The 14319-nt window shown below is 41.7% G+C and overlaps 1 protein-coding gene across 3 annotated transcripts in view; it reads right to left on the minus strand.

The window, feature by feature from the left end:
* Positions 1-3808: 3808 nt before the first annotated feature.
* Positions 3809-14319, minus strand: part of LOC110986955 (uncharacterized) — a 36524-nt gene continuing 26013 nt past the window's right edge. For all 3 annotated transcript variants that reach the window (XM_087135931.1, XM_022249310.2, XM_022249309.2), the window contains 8 exons: positions 13735-14032; positions 12846-12913; positions 12466-12518; positions 10509-10589; positions 9409-9563; positions 8637-8790; positions 6396-6545; positions 3809-5950 (listed from right to left, as the gene is read on the minus strand). In XM_087135931.1, coding sequence (XP_086992057.1) covers positions 5752-5950; positions 6396-6545; positions 8637-8790; positions 9409-9563; positions 10509-10589; positions 12466-12518; positions 12846-12913; positions 13735-14032 — 1158 coding nt within the window. In that variant the 3' untranslated portion in view covers positions 3809-5751. The remainder of the gene's footprint in view (positions 5951-6395; positions 6546-8636; positions 8791-9408; positions 9564-10508; positions 10590-12465; positions 12519-12845; positions 12914-13734; positions 14033-14319) is intronic.

Consider the following 14319-nt stretch of genomic DNA (forward strand, 5'->3'; position numbering starts at 1 on the left):
ACCCGTTGAGAACAATGAGTTACACCGGACGCGATAAGAAAGTGAACTGCAAAACAACACAAGGCGGCTATACAAGACTCTGGTGATGCAGTCACGGGGTGCGCGCAAGCCAGGCACTCAGGGTAGCGCTTAGAGTAAATCGACACACATCCACAGTGGGTATATAGACATCAAGCTGACAAAATCTTAGTTGTTACACTCTTTCAATGTGAAGTATAGGTTTACTGGATAAAGGACAATCGGGAGATATCCAAAAATCCAGTTGCACAAAGTAGACCAACCAGAGGGCTGAGCTTAAAGGAGTCTACTTAACCAGGTAACTTTCAGAGCTTCTAGATAAACCCGAACGTCAACCATTCGCAACCCACCCTGACCATAATCTTGGATAATTTGGTTTCTGGCCACTCGGTCTTGTCCTTTCCAAATAAAATTAAAAACCAGACTATTTAACTCCTTAATCATATCACAGGGAGGATCGGGAAGGGTTAACACACGGTAGATAAGTTTTGACATAAGTAATGATTTAACTAAAGCAATTCTGCCCAACACTGTTAAAGGTCTCTTTGACCAATTAAAAATTTGGCCACGTAAGGTCGGGATAATCCTATTGTAATTCAGCGAAATCATAGTGTTAAGATCAGTGGAGAAGTCAATAACAAGAATTCTAAAAGGTTGCTTAGCCGAGACCCAGCTCACGTTGATCCCTTCACAAAACTTCTCCTCACTATCTTTCATTGAACCAATCCAAATGGCATTCGTCTTCTCAAATTTAACGTTTAAACCAGACATATCAGCAAATTGGTCAAGAAAGCAGCCTGCACTGACTTCGCACTGACATCGTCAGCATACTAGGATAATCGAAATTCCATTCCCGCAATCGTAATGCGTTGAAGATCTTTATCAATGCATACCATCATTGATAAAATTTCTGCACACAAAAGGAACAGATAATGACTTAAGCCGTCCCCCTCCTACAACCTCTTCCAATTTGAACCGACTGAGAAAGGAATCCATTAACCAGAACTGAAGAGGAGGCTTGGTTATATAAAGTACCTTGATCCACTTTTTAACAGAAGGGCCAAAATCGAACGCGTCTAGATCTTTAAAAATGAAATTATGTGATATGGAATCGAATGCTTTTTCAAAATCAATAGACAGAAATAGACCAGGAATATTATTAGATTCACTGACATTAAACAAGTCATACATTAATTGAATATTTTCCCCCAATAAAACGATCTGCCATAAACCCCTTCTGTATTTCATGAATAAAACACTTCAGACAACATTTAAGTCTTTCTTTGCAATGCAGGCAGAAGCAATTTTGTACGAAGTGTTTAAAAGAGAAATGGGGCGCCAATTTTTCAAATACTGTCGAGGCTTGTCCCCTTTTAGCAAAAGAAGGAATTTTACCGTATCTCTGAGTAACAGAGAGTTGACCAGAGACATAACCCCTGTTTAATGAGCGTAGTAAGTATAACGACGTCTGAAGCCAAATAATTATAAAATCCATAACTAAAACCAAAAAACTAAAAGACTTGCCATTCTTCGCTTTTTTAATACCTGAATAAATTCGTCATGAGATAAAGGCCCCTCAATGCTATCTCGTACACTGTCGGCAAGAATGCTCTTACTAGCCGCTGCGAAAAGTGACTTGAGGTCAACGTTTATTTATCTCCTCAAGCAAAACCTCGGCTTTCCTAGTTTCCTTTTTCTTCCAAGAGGCAAAAGAAATAGTTTTTGATCTTATTTTCATCAATAACATTTTGAAAAAAATTTGATCATCAATAACAAAATGGATATCTCGTGGATGCATGTTTCTAAGATTAAAACGTCAATATGGAGACATGGCATATTCTTCCACCAAGTCCCAAATAGTGTCCTTAACTACATCAACATAATTTTTATCCGTCAATAACGAATTAATAAACTTCCAGTAACCTTGATCATGTTCAATATCACTGAGGTCAAATTTAATGTCAATAAGAGAGTGATCAGTTCTATCTCCTGGCTTAATCTCACAACTGATAATTTTAGAGTTTAATTCTGATGAAATTAAGAAAACAATCCAATGTAGATTGCTTCAAAGTTTGGAGTTGTCTCCAAGTATATCTACGAGAATCCGGGTTGTGTGCCCTCCAGACATCAAATAAATCAAAATCATTCCACATATTGAGAACTCTGTTTCTTGCCAGAGGATTATTCAGATTGACGTAGTTCACATAATCAAGAGATTCATTTTGGACCAAATTCCAGTCCCCACAAAGAATAGTGTGAGTGTAATCCAAATCATTCAAAATCGTGCAGATATTATTATAAAAACCAGGATCATCGTTATTTGGTCCATACAAGTTGACCAATGTGATTTTGTAATCACCGACTTCTAGATCCACAATTAACCAATTACCATTTTCATCCTTTTTGACCCACTTGGCTATATATCCCACATTATTATTAAAAAGGATAACCACTCCTCTGGAGTTGCTCCTGAATGAGCTGAAGAAACAGTTGAAACCTCATTCACACCCCGCAAACTGTTCCGTGTCCTTGGTAAAATGCACATCTTGTAAACAATAAACAAAATATTTTTTGTTCATAAGAAAATGAAAGACGTCGCAAGGTCACCCAGCCCACGACAATTCATCGAGGCTACTGAAAACTGACTATTTTCCATTGCAACAATTTTTGCATAGTGATGCGAGGAAAATCATTTCGTATCCAAATATGGTCTTAAAAGTAACAAACAAACTTATAAAACAAGACCAAACCAAGGATACCTAAAATGAATGCAACACATTGAACCAAAGGCTGCAATAAAGAACTCGGTAGATGAAGAACTCGCCAAATGACTTAACCCAGATTTTTTAATGAAACCCCCCTCCCATAGGACCATACCCATTGCATTCCACAAAACAACCTTCCAACAAGAAAAAAAGAGAAAAAAGGTACAAGCATTCCCTCTTCAACACCTAAAACAAATCCTTTGGTCGACAGATAGCCCGCAGTGGAATGGATTACTAGAAGGAAACATGATTTCGACGCATAAGAGCTCTTTTCCAAACAAACAGGAACATTGAAGATCGCCCCCAAATACAGCATAAATACCCTAAACACACTCAACATCTGTCACAAAATTTGCGAGGAATAACCCCACAAAAGGGGACCACAGTTCCGTTGTATTTCTGGATGATGTTTTTGTTGCGTTGCCATGAAACCTAGTTTTGCAAAGCAGGGTCACGGATGTTTTTTCTGAGTACAGTTCTTCCCGCTCTACTTCGTACCAGGCACTTCTCCGCCGCTCGGCGGCCAGGGGTTAATAGTTTTGGAGGTTCCCTTGAACAGCCTCGCACGGGCCGGCACCGTCCCTGCTGGGAAGCCTGGATGATCGATCACGAGAGATAATTCAACAAATAAGAAAGAGTAAAAGCGATGCAGCATTCGCCACATGTTTACCTTAAAGCAGCAATGAACTCTTGCCATACAGAAACAATCCGGGCGATTCACAATAGTGCGCCTCTGAGAGTTTGCAACGCGTTGGCCAATCACAAGGCGCGAAATATGTCGACCCTTTCCAAACGCGCATTGGGTCGACAGATTCCGCAGAATGTGATTTGCCAACGCGCTGCAAACTCTTGGAGGGCCCACTACTGTGAAACGCCCGTATTACGCGACGTTGAAAACCTGTGGGTGTTGCACCGGGCGGTTGTGCTCGATAATAAACTTTGTTCCCTTGAGCCAGGTACTTCTGTACATTTATGGTGTAGAGACAAAAATACTGAGTAAAAGAAACAAGTGGGCCAAACGAGAATCCAAAACCAAATTCCCCTTTGTAAGGCATTTATTTGTTTTCAAAATATATATACACACAGCATTAGACTGAGGAATACTGATAAGTTACATTAACCAAAATAAATCCACTTTCAACGACTGAATCTCTCTATTTTTTTAAAGTTCTATCTTTAAAAAGCTACATTTTCTTTTCTTTTTGGAAACACACTTCTGGCATTTTATGACATGTATAGCTTTCTTGGAGCCGTTTAGTTGTCGATGTCAAGTCTCAATCTAAATTGTAGCCGCATGCCCTTTAACAAGCACTCTTCCCTCTCCACCCATTTTATCCTACACACAATAAGGCTTTCTTCGCGAATGCAGCTCACAAACGAATAGACGTTGAAGGATACCATTCAGTCAAGTCAGCACAACATATGCATTACTGACAAACCTTTGCTAGCGACTGGGCATAGTAAATGGAAAAAAAGGGCAAATCTGTTCCAAGCCATTTGGCTCATAAGGCCAGTATAAATGAAAGACCATCATTACATGTAATTAAAAATCTGATCACAGCAACACGTCTGTCAAAATACTACCACCGAAGTCAATTACTGATATTTTCTTCAATATCAACAACTAAATTTTCCTTTTGAAGAACCTCATTTCTCCTGAAGACAATTTGCAATTAAGAGGGGAATAATTAATATCAGATTGGCCAGTCTGAAACGTGCGTTTAAAATTCGCTCAGACGAATGGACGCGACTAATGGCCCTCGCCTGCGGCTAGGGGCATTATCATTTCCATTCATAGATAATGTTTTAGTCAAGAGTCCAAAGAAGTCAATATATGATAGATTTCCTGCGATTTTGTTCAAGAATTTTATCTTCAGCTTCCCGAACACCCCGTCCATTTTATGGAATATTCTTTGAGAAAAATTGTCCAATTGGCGCGCGCGTGGCGAGCACGTGCATGCGGACTTTTGACCAATCAGAATCTTGTATCCAAGTGCCAGCGTGCGATTTACGTAGCGGGCATTATCACTTCTCATCAGGCATTATCAAATGTTACTACAAGGTCGAGTTGCACGTAGTTGAATAGAGAGACTGTCTGAGGTATGTATGAAAATTTGGCGAAGCGAAAAAGTCACCTTGATCAAGGCGTTGAGCTTGACTTACAGTTGATTGATTGAAGAAACTCCCAAACAGTGCCTTGTACATGTATGCACATGTATAAAGGCCTCTTTACATATGCGCGTCAACAATTGCGGCAAGCGTTACCTATCCGTCAGCATCGTTATTGGGCGATTTTGATGGCTGAACGCAATGCAAACGTGTGGAGTCGATTTTGGACTCATGGAGTCATCTCATGGAGTTTTGGCTGGTTACCTGATTTATCAAGCAAGGTTTCCTCGTGTTTGAGCTAATTTTGTGCTTAAGCAGCTCTATGAAATTGGCCCCTGCAGGTTTTGTTCTCTTTTTTAAAACGCAACTATGTGTAAACCATTTTTTGATCTCTCAAAACATTATCATAATAAGATGAATTAAGAGAGAAATCAAATTTAGCACAAGTTTCCACAAAGCTCCATCAATGACTGGACGGTTTTGGTTACAAAAAAATCAAGCTTAGCCAGTGCAATGGGCCATCAATTAATGTTACAGAAAGCACCAAATCTCTCCCTTGAATTGACCAATCAGCTGCATGGTTTCAAAAAACTTGTTTACAGTAGTACTGACTCCGTTTCCAATATAGCACTCACTTTGATCCTGGGAAAAAATGTTTGACAAGAAAAAAATTCAATCAAAGTTAATTCTACCAAAATGTTCAGAGTCAACAGATGTTGTCAGCAACTCTGGACTTCATCATTGAAGCCCTCCTTTAAGCTCAAGGTTGATTTCTGTTGTCGCTCTCAGACAATCTTATGGCAGGGAATTCCCCCGCCGACCCGAGTGGATCCTGGAGTATCTGGACAGCTGAATTTGTTCAAGAGAAAGGTCCATCGCCCACACTGGAGATATTGACCAACTCCATGTTGGGAATGGAGGCCCTCCGGTGAAGTTCTCGCAGCTGCTTTAGTCTGCGTCTGGTCTGGGGGAACCTGTCCTTCAGGAGCTGTCTTTCCAGCACTGTCGGAACTGGAATATCTGGGTCTTCTCGGACCTTGGTGACCAAGACATACCGTCTGGGGAGATAAAAGGTGAAGACACATTGCTTTTCAGACAAGAAAAAATCTTTGACCATGCAAGAAGTGAGCCCCCCCCATCCGGGCCCTTTGAAAAAGAGTTTATTCACTGCTGATAAAGATAACATATAATCACTGGCACACAAAGCACCAAGCTATAAAACTTTCAAAAGGCAAAATTGACTAGTTCAGTATCGTGCTGATATATAAGTTTAACGCAAAACATTCATATTCAAAGCTAATTTCCACTCTTTAGATATAAATACTCCTAGATGGGAGTAAAATAAAGACTGACAAATTTGCACCTCTGAAGAAAAGAATCCACCAAGAAAGAAAACAAATGGATGTTCAATATTAAAGATTTTTACACTTCTTAGCCACCTCGCCCCCAAAATGCGACTTCCCCCCCCCCAAGTTTGCTTCTGGATCCGCCTTTGTGGTATACCTTGTTTTGCTAGGAATGGACTTGGTGCTATGTGGCCTCTTGAGAAGCAGTGACCCAGGATGAGATGGGTCGGGTGCGACTTCCTCAAAGACGTCCTCTGGGTGAAGTCTGGGGTTTGCACTCTGTGGTTGGGCCTGGTTGATTCTCAACCTGTCAGTTTGGGGAATAGTGAAAATGGAACAAAACTAATTCCACAAAACATCTCTCTGCAAAATTCAGTTGATCCGGTATTAGGAAGTCCTCTGAGGCCCTTGCCTAAAAAAATGTTTTTCAAGTTGTAGAGACATATTTCTAATGAGCTTAAAAGTCTTCTGTTGATCTTTTTACATGTGTTCAGAATGCACTGAGCATAAGCTGACACCTGATTCCACAGAAACCGTCAAATTCATCAAATGAACAACAAAGAGAAACAATAGGTCAATTGTTATATTATTAAATATTAGTTAAAGCACAAAGTTGATTGGATGAAGACTGGGGACTCTAGACCTGTGCTCTTCACGATGGAGTTTCATCAACTGCAGCCTTCAAAGAAGCAACTTAAAAGAGAAATCACCTTATTCCAATCTTTTTGGAAAAAAAAGGCCAATTTATGCCCACAAATAACAGAAGCAACTGATGCAGATCTACTCCAACATTTACACGGATGAATAGTCCTCTTCGACATGAAAAAAAAATTGCATTTTTTAAAGCTCAGCAAATAATAATCACGCCAGTAAGAGTTCATAGCACCATGACGCAGTACATGTCACTGCCCATCGAGTCAATTCACCACCTCGTACCCTTTAAAGAAGTGGGTAAAAAAAAGTACCAAGGTGGAAGCTGTTTCTCTTTTCGAAAACTTCCTCTGTACCATCCAGGCCCACTTGTTGCTTCCTTCCTACAGGATACCGAATGTCCCATACTAGGCAGCGATGTCATTTGGAAACAATCTTGTGCCAGCTAACAAACGACATGGACATGTGATAACATGGAAATGTGATGGCTGCACAGGTGTCATGAACTTTGTCACATTCCATTCTGACTGTTATTTTTATATAACGGGTTTTGCCCTTACCCAACGTATATATTGATAAACACTGCATGCTCAGTGCTTATCCGAGAGCTTGTGAAAAAATTCGTCATTCATCCATCCCCTCGGGAATTGCCAAACTTTTCCTTCCCACACTGTGCATGTATTTGTACACCACACACATTCACATGTAGTGGTGCAATGGGGGGAGGAGCATGAGTCCCCCTTTTTGGGGGGTGTCTCTTTATCTTTCTGAAAAACGAAGATACAACGGATACCTACAAATACACCATCCTACAACAAATCCTTCGGTAGGCCACAGTCCACATGTATGAACTTGTATTTTATGGGGGTGAGAGATGCCACTTAAAATTAAACCTGAAAACAACTAGCCAGACGCTGAAATGTAAACAGTTGCCATACTTTGTACAGACCAGGTGTACAAAAACTCGGGGTCAACATCTACACACAAAAAAAGCTGAAATCAGCTAAAAAGCTGAATTCCCACACCCCTGATTTTACTTGACTTACAGGAGGCAAGGTACCCTGTTCCTATTAGTCTATTTTGAGGTTTGGCCAACACAATAAGAGGGTGATTTTAAAGGGTAAAATCTTGAGTGTTTAGGCCTACCCACTTCGAATAGCACCCCCTTCAGAATTGCATCTGCTGTGCTTCCAAAAGGCTAATTAAAAGTACACTCACGAGCACAGGCATTCACCATGGGGGGGAAAACTGGACAAAGGTCTTTGGTTCCCTTTCTTGGTTTGTCTCTAACACACTTAGGAAGTTTCATTCCAGTCTGAGCTTCAATAAAAATTTCTTGCTATTAATTGAAAACAAACAAAAGTGAATCCTCTAACAATGTAAATTCAAACACTCATGTAATGTCATATTACGAGTGCAAAAATTATGAACGAACATTGAAGAAAAAAACTAGGAGCAAATAATTTTTGTTGCTGGAAGGGGGTATAAATCCAAGTACATGAAGCGGAAGAAAGTTTGTACAATTTCAACGAATCTGGTAACCATGGTAACACTATCACCAGTAATAAGCAGTGGCCTCGCCCAATGGCAGGAAGCACTGTGCTAACTAAATGTACTAAGCTAATGTTCCATGACGGTCACTCTAGGCAAAACCCAACATAGTGCTTTCCACCAGTGAAAGGGGCCGTCGGGAAAGTTCAGTGGAACAGTCAAATGAAAGCAGACTGACATAAAGAAACTGTCTGACCTGTAAGGCATGTCAGAGCTGAGGTCTGGTTCCTTGCTCTGACCAAAGGCCTGGCGCGGTTGCACCGGTGGTGACGACGGGACCGTGCGTCCAGAGGGGGCACTCCGACATCGCTGCGTATTGTGCAGGGCGGTGTCTGACCGAGTGACGTAGACTGTGCAGGGAAGATACCATGACAAGTTCAGTGAGAAAGAGACATAGTTACTTAGTTTTATGGATGCTTTTGTATTCGTTCCATTTTTTGTCTACTTCATATTATCTAGTTTATGTACTCCCTTTACATGCAAACTCTGGTTTAGTCAGTCAATGTAATTAATTTGTAACTGTTTTAACATACTCTCGCTGCTGTTCTGCGGAGGTAGGATGAAGTAGTCATCAGCCAATGTCCTGCTTCAATTTTGGACCAATGGTCAGTGGGTAGGTGGTCATGGAAGGCAGTAGCCATAGGTGTATATAGAGAGAGTTGTGACAACTAAGAAGCCTGGAAGCTATGTTGATTTCAACGTCTGGTTTGTTAACATCCAACAAAAGAATCAACTACCTGTTTAAATTGCGATTAACTTTATGTCATTTTCAAATCCATTGGTCTGACCTTAGCACAGCAAGCCTCCTATTTAGCAACAGAGTGGCATGAGACACCTCCCATTAAGCATCTCTCCGTGTATGCCTCTGGTATTGGCAAATCCAGCTGATGGGCTGAAAATTGCACCAAAACGGACCATAAACCTGAAAGGAGACAACTGGGTCTATCTATCAGCTCGTGTCGTCATACCTTCCTGGGGTGATATTTCATCAGTCCCCTCCGCGGTGCAGTGATGGTGGCCCAGCAGAGCCTTCCTCCGCTGTCGTTTCCTGAGGTCCAGGAGTCGTCGTCGGTCTGCGGCGCTCTGGGCTCGCTGCTCCTTTTGCTGTCTTAGGATGTGGTGTCTGCAAACACCATCCCCCCCAAGAAACAATGTCAGGGATGGATGTGGTTACCAGTGCCCTAATCTAGTCCATCACAAGTCCTTTCAAAAGTCCTTTTTTTGCAAGTACTAGTCACGAGCAACAGTATGAACGACGACCAAAGAAATGCTTTTTGTAGAGGTTCATTTGGACAGCATGAGACTTGGTTTACTGACTGTATGACGTACAACATGCTTGCAACGCACTAGCACGGCATTGTGAGAACAAGGTGTGGGCTCAACTGCAGCGTCTCTGATTAATACTGTCCCAGACAATCAAAGCTCAAAGAATTCTTTAGAAGTTAAGCAATGCTAGCTGGCTACAATGGATGGGAGACCGTGTGTTCCTAACTGAATTGATTATATACCAAGATTGTCGAATGCTGCGCTAAAGCAAGAAATCCCCTCTTATCATTCATTGAGGTGCAAGGCCTTTTGGCTGAGATATGAAGTCATAGGTCTCATGTGTAGGACAAGTGAATAGTACAAATATTCCAGCCATCTGTCAGCTGGATAGCCCCTCAAGGATCTTAGCTATCCCATGTCCAACCATCTTGAAATTTGCATGCATGTAATGGCGTTTCTTTTAAGTTTAAATTCAGTCCAGCATTTCTTCATTCAGAATTTTTGCAATGGTACTGAATTAGGCCCATTTATTTTTTGCCTGTCAATTTCATCAAAATGCTAATCAAATGACAATATGATCAGCAAATTTGCTAATCAATTTTCCATCGCTGCGAGCCACACAGGGAACTCAGGTACCATCAATCAATGGATAAAATTCAATTAATACTTTTATTCAACTACTCATTAGCCATTCCAGCTCATTGGCTTCACATGCCAGATTACAATCGTGAATAATGGATGCAAAGATCACAGACAGCAACAAAATGTAGCCAGGTTGGGGCACGGGTTCCACACAGCATACCTGACTATCATTTTCTCTTGCCAGTTCTCCTCAAAGTGGAGGCCGTCGTTTCTGTAAATGTTTCTCAGGTCAACAGGACTCCTGAAGACAAAAGACAGCACACAATGTTTCTGTGCTTGAAATTGTGCCCAGGATAAAATCTTACACACAATGAGGATTCGTCAATTAGTTATAAATACCTCAGTCTCCCTATTCAACGTGCAACTTAACAGTGTATTAACATTTGATAATGCCCACTGAGAGGTGATAACGCCCACTGAGAGTTGATAATGCCCACTGAGAGGCGATAACGCCCACTGAGAGGTGATAACACCCACTGAGAGGTGATAATGCCCACTAGGTAAATCACACGTTGGCACCTGGATACGAAACAGTTTAGTCGATTTTGATTGGTCAAGCATCTGTGTGCATGGGGCTTGCCACGTTCACACCAATTAGACAATTAACACAAGGAATATTCCATAAAATAGATCAGGTTGTCTGGGAAAATGACAGTAAAATTCTACAGCAAAATTGTTAGAAATCCATCATATATTGACTTCTTTTGACTCTCTGACTGAAAAGGTATTTATGAACGGAAATAAATATGTGCTTAGGAGACTGAACGCTAATTATGCCCTTGCCTGTGGATTGGGCATTCAACAGTCGCATCCATTCTCCTGAGCCGGTCTTAACCGCTTCATACCAGAGACATGATGCATGGCCCACGAGGCCAGGGTGCCCCAAATTGCAACTTTCTTTTCACAAAAAGTAAATTCCCTGGGTGTTTTCAGAAAAAAGTTCACTTGCTATCAGTCAAAAGTTTGAGTCATCAGCAAAGGTAATTTCATCATTGATGGGAAACAATGGGTTCATTTGGACCCGAAATTGGACCTTATTCATGGATGGGGTGACCGAACTTGGAAACAAAAGACCGAGCCGCTGGGACTTGCCAATGAAGGATTGTACACTGTCAGTGCAGAGTGCTGGCCATTAGCAGAGGTAATCATTTAAATACGGCTTTTGCCCTTACCCAACATATATTTATATTTATGTCATTGTTTTGAAAAAAGTATCATCGTTTGCCGCTGCCAGTGCCCGTGAATTATCAGCGGGGACAAAAAGCGTGCGCTCCACCGATTAGCGATACAATACTGCTGAGTGTTTGTTGGATCTGGCCGCATTGTGCAGTGTTCACTGTGCCGGTGTGCCCGATGAGAATGGTGTGGTTCACCCTTGTGGTCCACATTCTCTGCATAGCAACGCTGGCCATCCAGTGTAGCAACGCACTGGGCTAATTCCCAGAACAAAGAGGAAATTATGCGACACCGCAAATTAATGGGGGCTCTACACTGGGCAACATGCGTGGCTTGAATACTCACTCATCAGTGGAGGTTGCCTGTCAGAATAGAGTCGCCACAGGACAGTCATTCTTTTGGGTGTACACGTCCAGTAAATGAGCATGTGAATTTTTGAAGAATTTTAAAAACGGAAAAAAATGAAAAACACCCAACCAAAGAGCATGAACAATGATCGATAACAGCCCGGCGCAAAGTGGTTAAATGCACGTTTAAGACCAGCCAAGCACATACTTATTCCCTTAATCATCTCCAACCTCCCCCCCAAGAAAAGGATGTGATGGACTTAGAATCTTGCACTCCCTTTCAAACTACCTAATTAAGAATTTCTTGTGATTTGCAGCATTCTAAGGAGAATCAAAATCATTTTTAAACATTAGAATTTCTCCCTTTGTCAGTCGCATATCTGGCCTCGCCACCTCTTGACACACTATGCCACAGTATAGGGGTGGGACCTCTAAGACCTAACAGGAGAATGCTAGAGACAAAAATGAGGGCTTGACTTGAGCGAAGGCTCAAGGCCAGACACCAAAAAAAGTTGATTAAACTTCCGTCTATTTTCACGGATCACACCTAGGCCTCAAGACCATGTTTTATTACTCAAATAGATATTAACATACCCTGGGCAGCTCAAGTATTTGGCTACGGGCGTATCACAGCCATCAAGGAGAGCCTGGTAAATCAATTAGACAGACACAGAAGGGTAAGGGAAACATTAGATCTTCGCTTCTCTTTGCAGTAATAATATTCAGCACTCTAAGAGATCTGAATTCTTAAACACTATCTGCCTGAGCCTCTTGTAAATCTCCTGATAAGATAGCTGAGGTAGCCTGCGCTCAAAGACACCATTTTATTTTCACCCCGTTGCCAGAGTACGTGTACTTCATCATTAAAGAAGCAGCTAAGGTGAAATCCAAATTACCCGTATCCTGCATCCTACAACTTCACAAGTTCTCATCATTTGGAACTTCCGTACTGTTTGTCTCAACAATGCACGTACCTCATCCTCAAAGTTCACATGAAGGGCGGCACCAGCAGTGTGAGGGCGCTGTGACAATGATGCCCTCCCTGAAAAGTAAAAAAAAAACCGGTAGTCTACGGACAAAATTCCACACACGGACGGCACAAAAGATCTCCAACACCATCCCCCTGAACGCGTGTTTACGATTTACACACAAAGCATTGTAGGAACTACTAAGCAAAAATGAGTAAACAAAAATGACCAAAACATTAGCAGGTGCCACCCGGTTTTTGTCTTAACCGGATTTAGTCTAAATGAGATATCTTTTCTCCTGTGACATTTTACATACAGTTTAGTCCGCCATAATTTCAGCATCATGCCATCGACTCTCATCCGTTTGAATTAATGACTATTGGTGCATGCCTCCTGAAGTTAACCCTACGGGCAGAATTCTTCTCTCTGGCATCGTTGCAAACTTTTTTTTTTTTACCTCATGTCAAGCTATCAGGATTTAAAAAAATTTTTTACTGATGTCTTGGAGGCATTTTGACACTAATTTTAGACACGTGGACACACTGTTCCTTGAAAATGATCCACAGTGGATCATAAAAATGCTAACTTTTCCTGCATGCTCAATGCATGGGTCACCAGGCATGGAAGCGAGCTCTATAAATGACTAAACAGAACCCCTGATTCAATTTAAACTTCATCAATGTTCTTACAATGGATTCTGTGACCTGCATACAAAGTTTTGAAAATATTGGTCATGAGACATCAAAAAAACTTTGATCTTTCATGATTAAGACCCCACCAATCATAAATTGCTTTCGTAATGCAGAGTACCTCCTCATTTGCAAATGAATGACCACTTTTAAGGGGTACCCCACGCCACCATTCACATCCCCTCCTTCTGTTACCCATATCTTACCCTCGGCTGTGTTGGGCCTGGCCAGTCTTCCTTCCATCTCCTCCTGGAGGGGCACCTGCTCCTCCATCGGCACGGTCGGTATGAAGACCTCACTGCCCTTGGTCTGCCTGTCATCGGGTCTGGAATCCCTCATAGCGTGGTGGTCTCGGACGACGTCTGCAGGCCGACTGGGCCGCGGAGGTAGGGTGATGCGGGACTTGGGTCGTGAGGGTGGGGTGAGGGCAGGTTGAGCTGACAAGGAGACTGCCACCTGCTCTGGTGAGATTTGATTTCTGGATGGAGCCCTGGTGCTTGGTTCCTATTTCCGAGGTGATTTGGGGACAAAATGGGTATTACACGACCACATGGACATCAAAATGAACAGGAGATATACACAGAAGCAAATAACTTTCTACCGAAGATATTTCAAGAGAGAACAAGTGGCTAAAATGACAACATTTGGAAGGGTAAAACAGGAAGCCAACAATTTCGCTAAAAAAAGTTCAAGAATTTTTGACTAATGATGTTGGAGAAATTGGAATGACACGTATGTGAACATTTCACTAGAGTTTGACTTTTTTTTTCAAGAAAAACCACTGACACAAA

Source organism: Acanthaster planci, linkage group LG04 (genome assembly GCF_054643075.1).
Source record: "Acanthaster planci isolate LZ-2023a linkage group LG04, COTS_SCS, whole genome shotgun sequence".
NCBI lineage: Eukaryota > Metazoa > Echinodermata > Asteroidea > Valvatida > Acanthasteridae > Acanthaster > Acanthaster planci.